A 19,012-nucleotide genomic window follows, 5' to 3' on the forward strand; every position below is an offset into this window, starting at 1 on the left:
GTATGTCTTAACTTTTCTTCTGCCTGAAGAAATGAAAATGATGAGGGGGAAGCTGTCCTTTTCCTACAGCTTGTGCTGCAACTGCTGTTTCTGCTTCCATTTTTCTAGCAGATGTTGAAAAGTGCAACAAAGAGTAGAGAAGATGGGGCTGAAGGTAGCGAGGGATGCAGTAATCAGATTCAGGCATCTGTCAGAGAAACTTAGGTCTACAATGATTCATAAAAGATTTAAGACTGGGTCTCCACTCAGTCTTGGGATAGGACCATCAGCTTGTCATCTACTTGAGAAATGAAGGGCACATGGGAATACATACACAGCACACATGCATAACATCACCATTAAAAACAAGCAAAGAACAAATGCACATCCAATGTAATGAAGTTGTGAGTGTAAGGAATTAAATTTTGTTCGTCATTTCTCCGCAGTACATCTATACTGGGCAATCATTTCAGTTATTTTAAGTTTAAACACTATGCAAGCTATTAGACTATTCTGTAAGTTTAGAAAGTTCCCTCTGGATCCATGGGAAAATTAGTGCTTAGGGTAAAATACTTTCAATTGTTGCTTAAGTAAAATGGAAGAGGAATGTATTATAGTTTACTGTGTTCTTCCTTTAAGAAATTAAAAACTTCAGGCTATAAAGCATGGATGCATACAGAATTATTTTTTGTCTGCTATGTCATCAAACTGCAGTTAATTTTGATGACAGAATTTTTTTTCACTTGCTAAATTTGTTTCCCATAATACCAGGATTGCTGTGAATCAGTTAAACCTGAGTTTGGTGGCATTTTGAAAAGCTTTTGGGATCAGGCATATTTGGTGACCTCAATGGCAGTGTGAAAACCTGACTTTTAGTCACAGAAATAGAAAGCTGACACACATTAAAAGGTAATTAGCATCCAAAGTACATGATGTATGCCACAAATACTTTTGTCATGTGTCTTTGTCCATATTATTCCACATTATGATGAAATTACGATAAATCAAAAGCACCTTAAAGATTAACGTATTTGTTAATTTGTTAAGAAATTGCTACTATGTCACAGACCATAGGGTATGTGAAATGTAATCTTCAATAAGTCTGCCAATTAAGGGACACTTCGTACACATAATGAATTGGACTATGGTCCACAAAAACATACACAATGTTTCTTCATTGTTTTTTACTGCAACAAACCAACATAGCTGCCCTTCTGAAAATTATGATAACTCAAGTAGTAATACTTAGCATTTACCGTTAAGAGTGTGATATGCTGTTGTGGGTTAAAGAACATGGCAGATGGTAACAGCCACATAGTTGTGTCCCACTTAGGAAAGTCCTGACATTCCCTTTAGTATATTGTAGCCTCATTAACTGTTTTAGTTGTTCCATACTGGGCCTGAAGAAAGTGTGTTGGTGCACTGATAACAAATGGTTATCTTGAGTTCCTGTCTCCACTGTTGTGAAACCCTAATTCTGTGAGCTGCTTCATTAAAGTATAAACCCACAACTTTGATCTTTTAGGGATTTGATACTATGTCATTTCGTAAAGAGCCTTGAACCTGCAATATACCCTTCTTTAGTGTTCTTTAGTTCTTGAAATTAAAGTATGTTTGAATCACTCTTCCTTAAAGTATTTAATACAGGAAGAGGAATAGTATGTGATACTACAGCTCCATTATAAGTTGTAATGAAAAACTATACCTGTTAATAATACAGTAAAATCTTTAGGATGTACGACAAAACTCTTATACTGTACTATTACCTTTCTAGATTGTCCCATGCTTTGTATATTTTTGGAAGAGTGTGATGTTTCAAGAGGGAGATTCGTTCTGTGTTTTGGTTTTTTGTTTTGCATGCATCAAATTATTGATTGATCTGTTTTTCAGGAAACTAACTAGCAAAAGAAGCAAACTTTTTTTGTAATTCCCAAAGTCATTTTAGATGTGGATATTTAAATGTATTCACTAGTCCTGTGCAAATATTAAATCTGGATCCATGATGAGGAACTGGGATTACACTGGTGTGACCTAGCCCTTTTGGGATACCTGCCCTATCTCTTCCTGACAATTGCATGTTGAATGTTTGCATAGCGACTCACATTCCTAGACTCAGTGCATATAAGACAATCCATATGATCTGCACACCTCAAAATAAAGGTGCCAGGGTTGCAAAGATCAGCTCTGCACATTGGCCTCTGTGTGCAATGTGCAAAGATCAGGTGGGAGCATGGGTGGGACATTGTAATCCTGATCCTCCTCTTGTATATATGGACTTTATATCTATCCAGGGATACTGGAATATTTTGAGTATGATGTGATAATTTAGTCTTTAATTTGTGAATTGCCATGGCCTCAATCCAAAGAAAGTTGATCAATGTGAAATGTTGGTGATGAAAGCCCATTGATTTCCACTGAACCTAACTGACTAAGGCTGTAATTCTGGGAGTAAATCCCATTAAAGTCTGAGGCTTACGTCCATGTAGGATTTTACTGTAACTTGTCCTGAACTGAGTCCTATGTGTGCTTGGAAAGCATGCTACCCAGGTAAGTCAGTTTGGTATTCTCTTGTACGTGGGACTACACAGAAACAACAGAGATTGCTTACCTGTACTGTTTTTCTTGGAGTTGCCATCTGCAGTCTTCTTTCTTGCTGCAGGTGCTGTTGTTGGCCTGCCCTTGCTCTGGTGCTTCCCTATACAGTATAGCCACTTTGGTTATTCTGTGGAACTGAGCAGAAAAGTGGGAACCATGTCCCTTTTTGCATACTGAGGGTTGGGAATAGGCTTCCCAGCAAAACCTAACTCTAAAATGTTCTGAATGTTGCTCTGTGGAGTTGGCAGAACCCGTATGTATAACTGCACAGATAACCATTCAAATTATCACAGTTCCAGGCAAGCAACCCATCTTTCACCTCATCAGATAATGGGAAACACATGGTTAATTAACAGGGAATTTTGGGCCACAGCACACATAAAATGGAGGAAAGGGTAGCAGATGAAATGTGTTGGCACAAAGCTCATATGTATCTTGGATTAATAAACTGATACATTTATCCAAACCAATGAGAACCTGATTTGGAGGTGGATTTTTTTTTTTTTTGGGCATATAATTACCGGTAATTGAGCCAGTGAAAAAAGGTAAGCCCCTCTGCTGTATCTCATAAAATAATTCCTACCTCCAGCTCAAGCAAATAGAGTGTCAAATTGTATGTTAAGATTATTCCATTGGAAGGCAAGCAGCCTGATGACACGAATCTGGTTGCTCTATCTTCTCCAGTCTGTTTATTTACACTCCAAAAACTGAGAGATGGCCACTGGAACCGGTGGTTGGTTGCAGCATTGGCTCTTCAGATACGCCATGTCTATGTGTGTCTGTATCTCACAGTATAAAATGTTTTGTGTTAATCAGCGTTCTAAAAATACATAAAACATGCTGTCCTAAACCTTTGCACTAATATATTGCAATAGTTGAGAAAAGAATTGCTCAGTTTAAAATTTTGCAACATTCAGAGCATGTTTGTAGCAGAACTTGGAATGGTTTTCAGTTAGTATATATAGCCCCTTTTGCATATACCTCTGTAAAGTTGTATAGAAAAGGAAATATATGTTCATTTTGGTATGTTCTCTTAAATGTATTTTTAAAAATATGATTAACTTACAGCAGCCTTTACTGACTCTTGTGTCTTCCACATGTTTTGGACTACAGCTCCCATTAGCTCCACCAGTGTGACGGTGCTGCTTGGGGTTGGTGGGAGTTGCAAGTCCAAAATAACTGGAGGGCTCCAGGTTGGCATAGACTAACAAACAGTATCCTGAATTGGAGTACCTGGTCAATATTGTAATGACTGTTAACCTTCATAGGGTTACATAGTCACTGATGTGTTGAAACAGATGGATTTGGGGGTAACAAAATAGCTCTGTGTTGCCTGAAGTGAGCATTGAAAACTCATTGTTTTGGAAATTTTTGTAGTTTGTAATTCTCACCTAGGAAGGACACATGGAAATGTGAGTGCTTGGTATGGAACATGCAACTTGTATATTAAAAGTATTTTGAGAAGCTAAATGCTGTTTTCATATTTTATTAAGTGACTGTTTCACTGTTGTCATATTACATTACTTAATGTCTTTAATATTCTTGAAGACAAAGCTAGAATTACATATTTGGCCAGGCAGTGAGCTTTTATATGTAATGTGGCACATAATATGTGGATCCGGCCTTGCCTTCATGTACAATTCAACTATCCTCTCCAGCTTTGATGCGCGTTTCTTTCCATCCACTCTGTAAAAGAGTTGGCATTTCTGTGCTTTTGATTCCTTGTTCTCAAGTGTGGTTTTCCCTGTCAATATCTGATGCCTTGCAAAATGCAGCTATAATATAATAACCATTTACCTGGGAACAGGTCCAATTGAACTCATTGAAACTTATTGTAGGCATGCATAAGATTGATATTCTGGGTGCCTCCTGACTGCTATATTGGATTAGTTGGCAGAAACATAAAACGCATTAAGCATCATATAGCTATCAGAGCTAAAAAAAATAAAAAAGATTGTAGAAGGTTTTACTTCCTTCCTGAGAAGTAGTTATAAAGCAGTGCACATAGAACAATTTAAAACAATTATAAAATTCAGATTGTGCAATTAAAGCTGATTTGGAGCTCTTGCACAACACACTTCTCTGAAAGATCACACTTTTGCAATGAGGAAAGTGATGATAAAATGCAATAGAACATATGGGATGACACTTCGTGGTTTGTGTGCAAAGTACCAGTAGCTGCACTAAGGGAGAGGGAAGGAGGTATAGACATGGGGCGACAGTGAACACAGGTGGAGAGTGGGGCTGCAGAATAGAAGCGAGAAGTTGCTTCAGAATTGGGTCAGGAAAGAGCTTAGTAGTTGCATGAGGTGGCAAGGGGAAGCTCTAGGGGGTAACATGAGGGAGAATGGCGGGCAGGTTGGCGAGCAGAGGAAGCTGGGCTACACCCTAAGTAAGTGTCATACAGTGCACCTCGGGTTACAAACTCCGCTAACCTGGAAGTAGTACCTCGGGTTAAGAACTTTGCCCCAGGATGAGAACAGAAATTGTGCGGCGGCAGTGGGAGGCCCCATCAGCTGAAGTGGTACCTCAGGTTAAGAACGGACCTCCGGAATGAATTACGGTAAGTTCATAACCCAAGGTACCACTGTATTAGCAATCAAATGTTACAAGCACCATTGCTTATGAAAATGGAAACACCTGAACACAAGGGGGTAGTATCAGCAGACGGGAACCATTGTTTCCAGAAGTACAAACAACTTTTAAAAAATTATATGGATGTAAAGGGAGAAACCTCAGAAATTGCCAAAGAGGACCAAGCATGCTCACTGAGTACAAAATGCTGCCTGACTTGAGGGCGAAGGGGGAATGGAATGAAGTATCCTGAACAGGAGCATTCCACACTGCAACTGTTTTGCTGCAGATCCTGCTTGTCATGCCTAATAGCCATTCATTGATAGACCTATCGTCCCATTAATTTGTCTAATCCTATTTTAAAGATGCCTAATCCAGTGGTCATTGCCAGATCTTTGGGGAGTGATTTGCATAAATCAGTTATTCTTTGTGGGCTGGTGTACTTTCCTCAATTTACAGCTACTCTATTTTACGAATGATTTCTAGGTGGAATAATATGAGAGTGGCAGAAAAACGTCTTTTTCTACATAATACACACTTTCAAAAATCTGTCATGTCCCTGTCTCCCCACTTTAGGCTGTAATCTTACGACAGTTACCTGGGAGTTTCATTGAGCTCAATGCTACTTACTTCTGAGCATATCTCAAACATAACCCAAGGAGAACCAAGAATGTAAGGGGTAATGGACAGTAGAGTTCAGAAATTAGTACTACAACAGCTGGTGTACTTGTGTAAGTCAATATACTCTCTTCATTTATAATTCTACACAGCTCAATACAGTGTGTTGAGATGGTTATTTGCATCTGTAGCTGAACAAGATTTAAAAAACAAAAGTTTATGTATTTGAAACCTTTTGAGACATGTTTATTTGTGAAGTGACTGCTCAATTATACAAATTATTTTGAAAGAAAACTCGTGTTACATAGTTAGTAACAAGCTTCCAGTTACAGTTTGTAAAAGTAATATTTATTGATTTTAAGGCAAGAACAGCGTGAAAGTTTGTGTTGGGTAAAAATGGAAACTCACCCCAAGTCCCATTAATTAGCACATCTGAAATATGAAACTACGTGAGGGATTCGATTTTGATTGGGGGTGCTCAGTTTTTAGCTTCGTCAGGCGAAATAAAATTCTAATAGTTTTAGCAAACGTTCCCAAATAACCCTTTGATTTCCACTTTAGCCCCCATAGCTTTATTTGCTGCGTTTAAATTTCTGAAGTGCTGAATCTCCTTAAACACGAAGATTAGAATGCACTGAACTAAAGGAGCAACTAGGCCGTTTCTCTTTGCGCTGCCTGGGCTTCTCGACAGCAGCGTGATGGAAATCTGTAATGTGCTTTCTTAAAGGAAAACCACACATATCCGAATCTATGTATTTTATATATATACATATGTGTGTGTATTTTTTATTATATGTGTGTATTATATATATATATATATATATATATATATATATATATATATATATATATATATATATATATATATATATATATATATACACACACACACACACACACACACACACACACACACACACGTTATATGTGTATTATAAAATACTTGAAGGGAGTGAGTGAAGATCTACATCGGGAACAAGGGAGGAATAAAACGGTACCATCGGGATCTGCTACCCCTTCGGATTCCACCGCCTCGGGCACCTGCCTCGTGGGTTGGCCGGCCCTGGTACAGCAAGCCTCCCTTGGGAGGACAGGGCGGGGCCGCCAAAGCTTTCCTTCCCACCCGCCTCCGTGGGAACCACCCGCGTGCCTCCTTGCTTCCAAATGAGGACTCCTTTTCCCTCTCGGTTCGCGGGCGCAATGCGGACGGCCAAAGAAAGGTCGAAGGGAGGAGGCGGGTGGTACCTGGTTTCCTATCACTCCACACACCGCCCAGCCAGCAGACGCGTTAACGGCGCAGGCGCGAGAGGCGCGCTGCTCCTTCCCGTCTCCATGGGAACCAGCCTGAGGCGGCCGGCCGTTGACGGTTTTTTGTTTTTTTAAAAAAGGGGCGGTTGGGCTCGACGCCACCCATGTCGCGGAGGCGTCTCTCGGTCCCCCCGGAGCTGAGCCGGCGGCAGGACCAGGCGCTGAGCGGAACCATGCGCCTGGTGAGGGAGCTGGGGCCCACCGCTTTCGTCCTGCAGGAGGAAGAGCCGCGGGCGGCGGAGCAAAGGGTAGGGCGGCTGAGGAAGAGGGAAGCCGTTCCTCACCTCCCCACCCCTCACCTAAGGGCGAGGGAAATGGGAGAGCAGAAGCCTGTCTTGTGAAGATCTCCGGCTAGACCAGGTCGCCTGTGCCACTCCCCCGCCACCGCCCCCTTCTCCATCCCATAATTTCTCCCAACCACAGCATCTATGTAAAGCACATTTTAACTTCTTTTAACAGTCCCGACTTATTATGGGAATTCTAGAGGGGGTGCCATTAGGTTGTTGTTTTTATCTTTATTATGTATTTTGTGGTTTTATATCTTCATTTCATTCTGTGAACCGCCCTGAGGGACCCCCCCCCCGGGTATAGGGCGGTATATAAATTAAATAAACAAACTGTCTGGCCCTCACCCAGCTATAATGCCAAACAACATAGCTCATACGTTCCAACATTTCTCCAGTGAAAATAACGGATGCCCTGTTATTCCATAGTAATAATTTTATTATTTATAGCCTGCCCATCTGACTGAGTTGCCCCAGCCACTCTGGGCGGCTTCCAACATAGACAAAAACATAACATTTAAATAACTTCCCTATACAGGGCTGCCTTTGGATTTCTTCTAAAGGTTGTAGAGTTACCTATTTCCTTGGGGGGGGGGTGTCACATAACTCCTTAACCTCCATTCTTTTTCTGATGAAAATAGCGACGTCCTAAGGAAAAGCGGGACATTCTGGGATGAAATCAGAAACCAGTATGGCTTCTGTAAATCTGGGACTGTCCCTGGAAAATGGGGAGACTTGGAGGGTCTGATAGCTCAGCTGGTTAGAGCATGGTTCTGATAATGCTAAGGTTGCAATTTTGGTCCCCATATGAGCCAAATGCATATTCCTGTATTACAGGGGGTTGGACTAGAATCTCTCTAGACGATCCTCAGTTTCCCTTCCAAGTGTGCTATTCTATGATTCTATGAAACTTTTACCATCTGCACCTAGGTTTCTGAACATAACTCTTAAAAGATCAGGTTATAATTCTGTCTCAAGGCTATTTCTGCTCTGCAGGCCCTTTTTCCACTTCAGTAGCTAGACACACTGTTCAGGCACAATATCAATCTCTCCATACCCACAGTAGGGCAAAGGCACAAATCTTATATTGTGAACTCTAGTCCTGAATCAGATTTCTCAAGTGCAGACATATGAGTGACTTAAAGAGCTCATAAAATAGAAATAGCATTTACATTTCCCCAATTAATCATATTCTGGTTTCCTAGCACTTGAGTAAGCTCAAGCCCCCCTTTTTTAAGCTTTTCAAGAATTAGATAAAAGCTTAGCTACAAAGCACCAAATAAATCCCATTACAGAATTACAAGATGTAATGCTAGCAAGAAATGAGACATGATTTCACAGCTACCTCTTCAGTGCTGACAGAGCAAAGATCAGCATAAACTTGCCCCAATCTAAAAATGGAAGTCTGCATGTGAGAAACCACATAGGGAAAATATTTCTGGATATGCTTCACTTGTACAAAAGCAGTAAAACCTATGTGTCCACCATCAAAAATGTTTTAAGCTGTGCTTTTAAAAGCACCCCCCAATACAGTATAATTTTTGCATCCATTCCAGTGCTCTAATTGCCTAAAGAATCCAATTCCAATTTTCTTACTCCTGTTTGAGTAAGCACAAACTGCAAATCCTGAAGGTTCACATTCAGAGAGTCATCAACACAACTAGTTAGTTTGTAAACTAAGAGCTATTTTTAAAGATGTGTAAATAAAGTACAGGAAAAATAGCAAGATTTTAATAAATACTCAGCTATAGCATCACCCCACCTTTGCCTTTATCTTCATTGTATCATTTTTGTGTTACAATTTCTAAACGTGTTCTTTGTTGCTTTGCTGTAAGGTTTTTCTGGGGAATCCTCACTCGTGCAGCTGCTCAATATTTGTGAAAGAAAAGGATCTTTGTAAACATCTCTGCTGGTAAATTGGTTTTTAAAACGAAGTTGTACAAATGATGTTATGATAGATTTGGTTTACACAATTGCACAAGGACAATTATTTGGCTTTTAAAAAACCAGGTACATGTATCTTATTCTGACAGAACGAGACTGGAAGAAAGCAGAAAGGCCTCAAAAAAAGGAGGGAAAGGGGGTTATGAAATGTAGCAAGGACCAAAACGTTAATGAAGAGGAAGCAATGCAGAAGGATGGCAGTGTTGCTGTTAGGTCAGGTTGTGACCCACCATGGGTTGTTGCAGTCCATCAGTCAATGACCAATGCTGCAGTGACTATAAGATACAGTAGCTAAATCATGAGTTTGAATTTTTTCTCTATCATAAACTCATTAAAACCTTAGGCAAGACACTTGCATTCAGCCTCACCTCTACCATCCCTGCATCTGCAATACAAGGATAATACTCCATTGTCTTATAATATTTTTTTGAAGTATTAAATGGTATATAAAAGATCTTATGTATTTCTGTGAGGATTATAAGACAACGTGAAGTATTTTAAATATGTGAAAGCTCTATACCAGGAATGGGGAAGCTTTGGCCCTCCAGATTCCAGCTCCCATCAGTCCCATCCAGTATGGTCAATGGTCAGGGATGATGGAAGTGAGTAGAACAATATCTGAATAGCCAAAAGCTCAATGTCCTTGCCTATGTTGATGTAATTATTAATTAAACATATTAATATTTGAGAATTATTAATTAAGAGGTAGAAAAAGAAGAGCAAATGATAGCAAACCATAATTGTACAGAGGCCTGGTTTGCACATCATGGTAAGCCAAATTATGGCTTACTGGGGACTGCTAACCGTGAGCCCAGGTTCAGATGACACACTAATGCGTTGCAGGAGTAAAGAACTCCCTGGGGCCCTGGGTCCTCAAGGACCCACAAAATTTCCCATGAAGGGACCAGGCATCCACAAATGTAAGTGCCAGAGCCATACACACTGCATAGCACCCACGGCCCTGGGCACCCATGGTTCTGGGGACGAGCTGGCACTTCTGCTTTACTGCGATCTGTAAACCAGGCTACTGTCATAGTCAAATTTGGTAAAGATGGGCTGCATCTTAAGGATTATTACACCTCTAAATTAAAATTTGATTAGGGAACTTTTGTTAGTGTCAGGTTACTGAATAGCTGTGTCCTTTTTTGCTTTTTTATTTTTAGGTTATTGTTGAAAAAATTCAAACTTCCCAGAGACCATGAATGTAAGTACTAACTAACCTCCTATTTTTATTCCCCTGTTGTAGATCAGTACATAAAATGCTAATATTTCATTTTTCATTAGTTCACTTTTTGGTGGTCAGTTTATGGCAGAAATCACAGCATGGACCCTGATCTTCTGATTGACTCACCATATGCATCACAAGCAGTAGTTCCAAAATAACTTCATTCCTTCATTCAACCCCACACCATTTTTTTCATGTTCTTAGTGTGTGGGAATCTGATTACTAATGAGAGACCATTTATTTTTTATAAAAGGATATGGAGTTACTACTTCGTTGACTACATCTGATTCACTTGGAAAACAACCAGAATTATATTTTATCAGACATTTTCATTGTTGAACTTTTCTACAGATGCTCTACAGTTGGGTCTTGTGGAAAGAGAAATTAACCAAGTGCTTCATGGTCCACAAGTTGCTCCCCAACCAAAGGTATCTGCTAATTCCACCAAGGAGCTGCAGACAGCTGATGATGGGTACATTAAACAAAAGCAAATTGATGATGAGGATGTGTGCCCTATTTGCCAGGACAGACTGCTGAAGAGAATGCTTCCTGTCACTTACTGCAGGTGAGTCACCCCTGCTATTTAAGAAGGCTAAATAATTAGGACACAGTATCTCCATAAATGTTTTGCTTGGACTACATTATCGGAAGGCTATAAAGTCTAGAATAATTGTGTTGTTAGTATTTGTTTGGTAGTGTTTTCTTTAATACTTTGGAGTCACATCTTGAGCTTATTATTATTATTTTATTTATTATTTTTATTATTGAGTTATTATTATTATTATTATTATTATTATTATTATTTAGGTTGGTTTTCATGTAATGCTTTAGGTGCAAAAGCTAGAAAAAGCTTTGGGGTCACATCTCTTTCCTCATCTCCTTCTGTTATGTGACTTTGAGAAAAAATTCACTAGCATTTACCGGTAGCTTTGCTTTCAAGAATCTTGGCTTATTGCTTCATATACACCAGAGTTTGTGGTTTTAAAGAAGCTCTGTTTAGTTAAACATATCAGCTTCAAAACACAGCCAGGGAGGTGGAGAGGAAGGGAAGGGAAACAAGGGTTGTGACAACCAACAAGATCACCCCCAGCAGCAAGCAGACATAATTATTTAACATGAAAACAAACAGTGGAAGTGACTCATTTTTTTATAAGCAATCTATTTGTAAATTTCCATCTTTGTACCTGGATTTCAAACATTTAGCTCTTTTTTCAATTTAGCTGCACTAAGAGCATTTTTAATATTGTAAACTCAGCTGTCAATAAATGAACCAGATTCCTCTCAATCTTTGTGATAGCCCTATGTCATTTCTTCCCGTTACAGGTAGGTAGCCGTGTTGGTCTGCCATAGTCAAAATAAAATAAAATAAAAAATTCCTTCCAGTAGCACCTTAGAGACCAACTAAGTTTGTTCTTGGTATGAGCTTTCGTGTGCACACGAAAGCTCATACCAAGAACAAACTTAGTTGGTCTCTAAGGTGCTACTGGAAGGAATTTTTTATTTTATTTTGTTTCATTTCTTCCCTTCCATGCAAGATAAACTAGGTTTAAAATAAACATAGCTGTCAACTTTTCCCTTTTCTTGCTAGGAATCCTATTCGGAATAAGGGAATTTCCCTTTAAAAAAGGGAAAAGTTGACAGCTATGAAAATAAACCACTTTAAACCTTTTATGATGATCATAGATAATTATGTTAGAACATGTTACACAATTTTGTCAGAGACAGCAGGGTATGTACTATTAAGCTGTGAGACATTTCCTTGTTATTATGCTTATGAATCTAGACTACTGTATATTTGTAACAGCTTTCATAGTTTCATAGAACTTTTTGTATGTGAGTTTTCTTGAGAAGGATACATAATATAGTTAATTTTCTATAGGTTTGGTTGTGGCAACAACATACACATAGTATGTATGAAGATCTGGGCTGATCATCAGATAGAGTTAGAGAAAGATTCTTTGGTGAAGTGTCCCCTGTGTAGGGAAGATTTTGCACCGTTGAAACTTATACTGGAAGAATTCAGAAACAGCAAAAGACTCATCACTGTAGCAGAGAAGCAGCATCTTGACAGACATCTTGGAATCCCTTGCAATAATTGCAGGGTATGTCCCATTGAAGGCAATTGTTACAAGTAAGCATTTTCTAGTACAGTATTTTAGTACAGCCCTACATCCTCATTTTGTGAGCTTGTGGTACTTGTAACTTTTCCTTAGTCAGAAATGAAAGAAAATTTATACAAACAGGCACACCCTTTAAGATTAATATTTTGTAGGGATATAGCTGTTATTTTTATGATTATTAACCCTTTGATTTTCTACTAAATTATGTCAGTAGGTGTTTCTGCTCACCATTTTTGCCAAGGCATCCAGGGCAGTTTACAATGTTAAAATACTAAAATAAATACATTATATAAAATGTAAAAAGATAAGAGGCCACTCAGGCCAGTGGGGAGCTGATGGTAAAGTTCCCTGGCTTGGGCCCCGTTGCTTTTTCCTTCCTTCAGATCACATAGAAAACATATTTTGTTAGTAACACACTAAGGTATATATTCCATTGAACAAAGCAGACACATTCATACATAATGGTAAGTCATGGTTTGTTTATCCTAATTGTAGCTTGTTTGAATATTTGAGCCCACCTTGGTTGTGGGGAAGCAACAAACCATGATTTGAAACCATGTTTTGCTTTTGAATCTTGGCTTGTTTTAACCATGGTGTATTGTTACATCTGAACTCAGGATCCTGGCTTATTCTTGTTTGTAATGGTGCCCTACCTACTAGCAAGTGTGAAGCAAAAGCTACTGTAAAAAAGGCCCATGCACTATGCTAAGCAACTTCTGGCACCTTTCCAGAATAACCCTCTCCTCATTCTGCTTGGCAGCAGATTCCTTTCCCTGCCCTAGCATCTAGCTATCAATTTCAAGCTAGTACACCCAGCTTTGCACAAAAAGTAAATTTAAAGAATACATTGCTACTTTACTAACAGCTATGCAGGACTGTGAAAAAAAACACCTTAAATTTTAGCTGGCTACCGTGATTTTCTACCTACTTAAAGTAGCAAAACAATAATGTCCTTTTCTACTTGACAGTTCAAAATTTTCCATGGCAAAACAAGCCATGATTTTTTTGCTTGTCTGTAAGACTGATCATGGCTTATTCAACAAACCATGGTTAAAACAAGCTATAGTTTAGTGTTATGTGCATACATGGCAAGTAAGACTTGTTTTCCAGTAAACATGTATAGGATAGTGCTGTTAACAAAGGAAAAATACTGTATCATTGAAGTAAAGGTCATAGTTACTTGTATGTATCTTGGGTTATATTTCAATACAATAAAACCTTACTCGCATTGGTAACTGTTCTTACATGAGAGATTTTATTTGATTGCAGCCGCTTTCCCTCCAGTCTCTTATATAGTAGAAACTGACTTGAATGCATAATTAAAAACATTTATATACAAGTATTCAAATAAAAACAGGTAATATCCAAATTCAAGAAAGGTTTTCTCCAATAAATCAAGAGTAAATAAATAAATGCAAACATGGCATTTAAAAATACTATGAGGAAAAAAAGACTTTTGCCCCCCTAGTGTCCATTGAGGAGAATGATATCTTGATTTGCTCTGCATATGTAAATATAGACAAGCTGCATTTTCTTTCACATGTTTATGTTGCTAAGGTGGTCTAATGTGCTACCTTAGACAGCGCTATATTTTGAAATAGGAGTCTTTTTAGAGGTTTTAATTCTGACATTTCCAGGCTTTGTGGTACAGTATAGGCCAGTATTTCTTCACCCGACCTGCTCAACTCTTTAGGGACAGGCAGTTTTTATCAAATGAAGCCTGATATATGTGCTTTGAAAGGTTAATTTTGAACACTAAAATAGAAAGCAAGGGTTCTTCAGCTTTCAAAAAGACATGTGCTCTCACATTTTATAGATAAGATTCAGAACCATCAAAATACTTCCAGCTAGCTTAAATTATTTTACTTTTTCACCTACAAAAGTAAATGTAATGCAGGCTTGTATGTAGCATACAGCTTGGGTTTTAGTAGAGTGTTCCATACAAAAGCGCTGATAAATTCAACATCAATCAATTTTATTTTAAGATATGCTTATTTGTGAAATAAGGAAGCTGCTGACAATTTTGTTTGCCTCATTGCTTCAAGGTGCACCGAGTGTAGTGAATATCACCTATGCCATGGGTGTTTTAGAAGATTTTGTCATCCTTCACATAACTTTGCTTTTCGTGAGGTACAGTACAACCCCTTTCAATTTTATCTTAATTCAGGAATTGAATCAGCAAACATTTTACAGGGAACTGGTAACTGTTTGTATATAAATAATCTCTGTGGAACAAAAATGAGCATTTCTGAAGGTCTTTTGACCCAAGGATCAAAATAAAGAGTAAGGATGCAATTCTAAAACATTTATTAAGGTTAAGGGAATAAGGGTATGTTTACAATACTGCTTACTCTGCACCCGGTGTGCTCCCACTGCTAATTTTTGAAGCCACATTCACACTATGCTCGCTACAGTCCATACTGAGCAGGTAGTTTCTTGACAAATACTGCTGTTTGAAGCTGGTTTGAGAAAAAAGCTTCAGTCTGATTAGAAAAATGGATGCAGAATAAGTAAGCAGTAATCCGAACATACCCTAACAAAGGACCTTGATGCATTTCAAGCCGCTAATGTGTCCATACACTTCACCTCATTGAGCATAGCAGGATTTACTTGCATGCATATGGAATTGTGCAAGTGTGATTTGACTCTCAATTGCTTTTCTATCCTATCCAATATTGCTGGGGGAATCTGTAACCCTTCAGCTATTGTTGGACTACAGCTTCCATCATCTCTGATCATTGACCATGCTGGGTGTGAGTTACAGTCCAACAACATCTGGAGGGCCACATGTTCACCAAGCCTACTATATTTTTCCTTTGAATAAAGCCTTTGACTACGTGCTGCTGTGATGCACAATCTAATTTCAATGAATTTCTTGTAGGATATCTGTTGAAAAAAACTGTGCTTCCATAGTCCTTAAGACTGAAGGGGTGTGTGCTGTGTGCCATTTTTTCTGCTGTCAGGTGACTTTGAAGTAATGAATTACTGCTTAGCTTTCATTAGCTCTTTACCCATTCTCTAGAAAAGGAATCAGAGATGGAGGTCAGTTGAACCAGTAACACAACTATCAACTTCAGAAAATCTGCAGAGCTTTAATCCAGAGAACTCTAAAGAGGAAAAACACAGGGATAAGTAAGATGTATCTGATGTGAATCATTTTAAATTAAAATAAATGAAACTTAAGCAGCTGGCAAGAACCATGGCCAATCCAAGCTGCTACTGCTGAGAAGGTGTGTCTGGTGGGAGAGGGCTCAGCCAGTACTGGCAGGATGCAGGAGTGGCGGCAGTGGCAGTAGTTACACTCCAGGCAAAAGGCTGTGCCTACCTGCAGTAAAGAACATGAGCTGCCTAAGTGGAAAAGCTTGGGCAGCTTTTTAGGGCCCTGGCTAGACTGGAAAGTGGTGATCCTGATGAATCTTGGCTATATGCAGTTTTGTGTATGTGCACTCTTCAAGTTACAACACTGATTTTTTCGCTTAATTTCTAAGACTTAGTGTAATTAAAGATAAATGTTTGGGTGTTGTTGTTGTTGTTTTTTTTTGGTACAGCTGCATACCAGAGGGTATAATAAACTCATTACCTACTGTGCTGGTTGGAAAATGCAGCAGTTTACTTGATTCAGGATTGCAGTGTAGACTCTGCTTGAAGAACTTTCACCTTGGCCAAATGACAAGATTCTTGCCGTGTAATCACAAGGTAAATAAAAGATACAGCTGCCCAGCTTTCCCGACCCAAAACTCTTATTGTCATATGCCACCCAATGTTACTCCAGATACAATGCGTTTAAGCAGAGACACATTCAGGCATTCACACACACATTCCTGCATTGCAGGAGGTTGAACTAGATGTCTCTCAGGGTCCCTTCCAACTCTACAATTCTAGGTGCGAGTCAAGAAGTGTTTACTAAGGTTGTGAAACAAACTAAAGACTTGGTGGAGACTTCATGTTTGGTTGCCAAATTCAGCCCCCCGTCCAGTCCTCGACACATTCCTTAGTCAATGTTCCTCACTATTCCTGCCTTCCACCTCCCTTCCACCTCCTGTCCTTGAACTGTGATAATGTCTCCTGCTTGTTGGAATGGAGTATGTGTGTATGTGCAGATATGTCTGACGTTTGCATGGCTGGAGTATAGTCTGCTGTACAAAGGGAAGAATCATATCGCTCCACCCACTTTTTCTGCTGGCCTTGCCCACACTGGCATGCTGTTCCTGGAAAGTTGCTTATGAGGGGCTGTGGCTCTCAGACTAAAATTTTTTTCTCGAATAGAACTAAAGACCAGCAGCTGTCATACCATAGCCATTTCTCCTGTTTTTAGGAACCAAGCTTTCCCCATTGGTATATAATTTGCTAACTGGAGTGTTGTAACAGGCTACATTATTGTTCTACTTGTTGTGTTTTTTAAGATTAGAAATATGATGCAGTAATTGAAACTTGTTTTGGCACATAATATGGTTGTAGTTCCTCTACCTGTACACCTTCTGAGTGGATCGGAGAAACCACCGCAGCAGATTTAGCAGGGTACACAGTGGTATGTGGGGATAGGAGAGGGTGGGGAAGCTATATTATGCAGCTGAAAGTCATTGTGCTAGCGTAACTTAGTTCAAAACCATCCATTGCTATGTTTATAATAAATACGCTCTATAGATTTCTTGAAAGAATGGAAAACAGAGTAACTGGAGAGCACTAGCATGTAATCGAAGAAATGTTAGCAATGGATTTCAGAGAGCATTGGTTCAGTCATTGAATTTGTCTCAGTTAAGAGCACCATGGCTATTTTATTGATTTACAACAATTTATACCATTTGAGCAAATGCATTTCCCACAGTATATTAGTATGCTTGGCCTAATGCTCCCAAGATAAGTAGGTTTGGATCAGTATTATTCTAATGAAACCTTTTAAGTTGCTTCCGATTTTCTCTAAACTGGAAGGAGAATCTGACCTCTTTGCAAATAATTTGTTGATGCTAAATACCCTTTTTGTCAGTGAATAGTATTTTGGTGGATAAGTACTGATATATATTATGTGTTTGTTTGTTTTTTAGTTCCATAGGAAATGCATTGACCATTGGTTGCACAAAGAAAATGCCTGCCCTATTGACGGACACATTGTGTATAATCCATTAACCTGGGAGAATGTACGAAGGAAAGGCGAAGTAACCCCAATTATGTCTCAAGCAAAGAATAAGTTTACAAAGCAGGATGAGCAGGAGCTTTTTATACCAGGGACGGGATTGCTTGTGAAGCAAATGAAAGCTGGCCACGTTCTTGAGAAGTCTCAAAGTCGTATTCAAGTGTTTTGCAAGAAGAAAAATAATTCAGAATGTGAACAGAGTCTAACACGGAATGGCTTCAGCTATACGTGTACAAGAAGCTCTGCTTCTAGCCAGCACAGAACTCAGACAATCAGAAATTTGAAGTTTTCTAGATATGCTAAGGGTTTGTCTCTTATTCCAAAGCCTCATGCTGATGTGTTTACACAGGAGGCAATTGGCACTGCCTTGAGAGGTTTATCTGTAACTGGAAATGCCTTTTAAATTTCCATTCTGTGCACATTTACTTGGGAGAAAGCCCCATTGAACTCAGGAGGACTTAATTCTGAGTAAATGTTTATAGGATCAGGATGCAAGTTTAATATATTTCAAAAGAACTATTTGAATTTATTGTATTTTTCACTCCTATCTTGTATTAGGAGGAATCTGTAAATAGCCAACTTGGCTTAAAACAGTACTTCATCTTATAGCAAATTATGTCTGGCAACATTATGCCTGCAAAAGTCATAAACATCCATATTGTTTCCATTAAACATGAGGAAAAAAAACTGTTAATGTATAAAGCAATAAAACATAAATTTGCCATTTAAATTTTGACTAACACAAAATATTTTCATTTGATCCTGCGTATCAAAAATTAGAGAGGAAGTCATGTGCACAAATGACTGCTGTGCATGTTTTCCCTCCTGATTTAGCAGCTGGAACTGCAGATATGTGCCATTTTAAAAAGTTTTGAAACGTCATATAGCAGCTGCTCATGGGGGCAAAACAGAGAGTTGAGGTTTTTCCCTCCCTTAGGTTTTTACTTTTAAAAAGTTTACATGTGTGCTGTGTTGAATTGGAGCCACTACTTCTATAGCACTTCATTTTACGTAAGTACTCAGAAACATGTATAGTGGATGAATGAACTACACCATGTAGAACCAGGAAGTTTCAAGCACAGGTTCAGAGGATATCATAAGGAGCCTGAAATTGCAAGAGAAGAGGTATTAATGAAGAATTCCTTAATTTTGATCCCCTTGCCTTGGTTTGTGTCAGGTGAGATTGTTTTGCAAAATTTTAGGAATGTTGTGAGTAGCTGCTAGATAACATTCC

The 19,012-nt window shown here is 38.9% G+C and overlaps 1 protein-coding gene and 1 long non-coding RNA gene across 2 annotated transcripts; one reads left to right on the forward strand and one right to left on the reverse strand.

The window, feature by feature from the left end:
* Positions 1-4,336: 4,336 nt before the first annotated feature.
* On the reverse strand, positions 4,337-6,804 carry LOC117061266. The gene is made up of 3 exons (XR_004428057.1): positions 6,765-6,804; positions 6,029-6,030; positions 4,337-4,450 (listed from the first exon to the last, which is right to left on the reverse strand). It is a non-coding gene; the product is annotated as an uncharacterized LOC117061266 (long non-coding RNA).
* Positions 6,805-7,149: 345 nt separating this feature from the next.
* ZSWIM2 (zinc finger SWIM-type containing 2) lies at positions 7,150-18,515 on the forward strand. Its single transcript, XM_033166752.1, has 9 exons — positions 7,150-7,322; positions 9,194-9,270; positions 10,466-10,506; positions 10,879-11,092; positions 12,407-12,658; positions 14,693-14,777; positions 15,670-15,779; positions 16,196-16,343; positions 17,690-18,515. Exons 1-9 carry the CDS (start codon positions 7,179-7,181, stop codon positions 18,179-18,181), a joined length of 1,563 nt encoding a protein of 520 aa, XP_033022643.1. The 5' UTR covers positions 7,150-7,178; the 3' UTR covers positions 18,182-18,515.
* Positions 18,516-19,012: the final 497 nt, after the last annotated feature.

Source organism: Lacerta agilis, chromosome 1, assembly GCF_009819535.1.
Source record: "Lacerta agilis isolate rLacAgi1 chromosome 1, rLacAgi1.pri, whole genome shotgun sequence".
Taxonomy (NCBI): Eukaryota; Metazoa; Chordata; class Lepidosauria; order Squamata; family Lacertidae; genus Lacerta; species Lacerta agilis.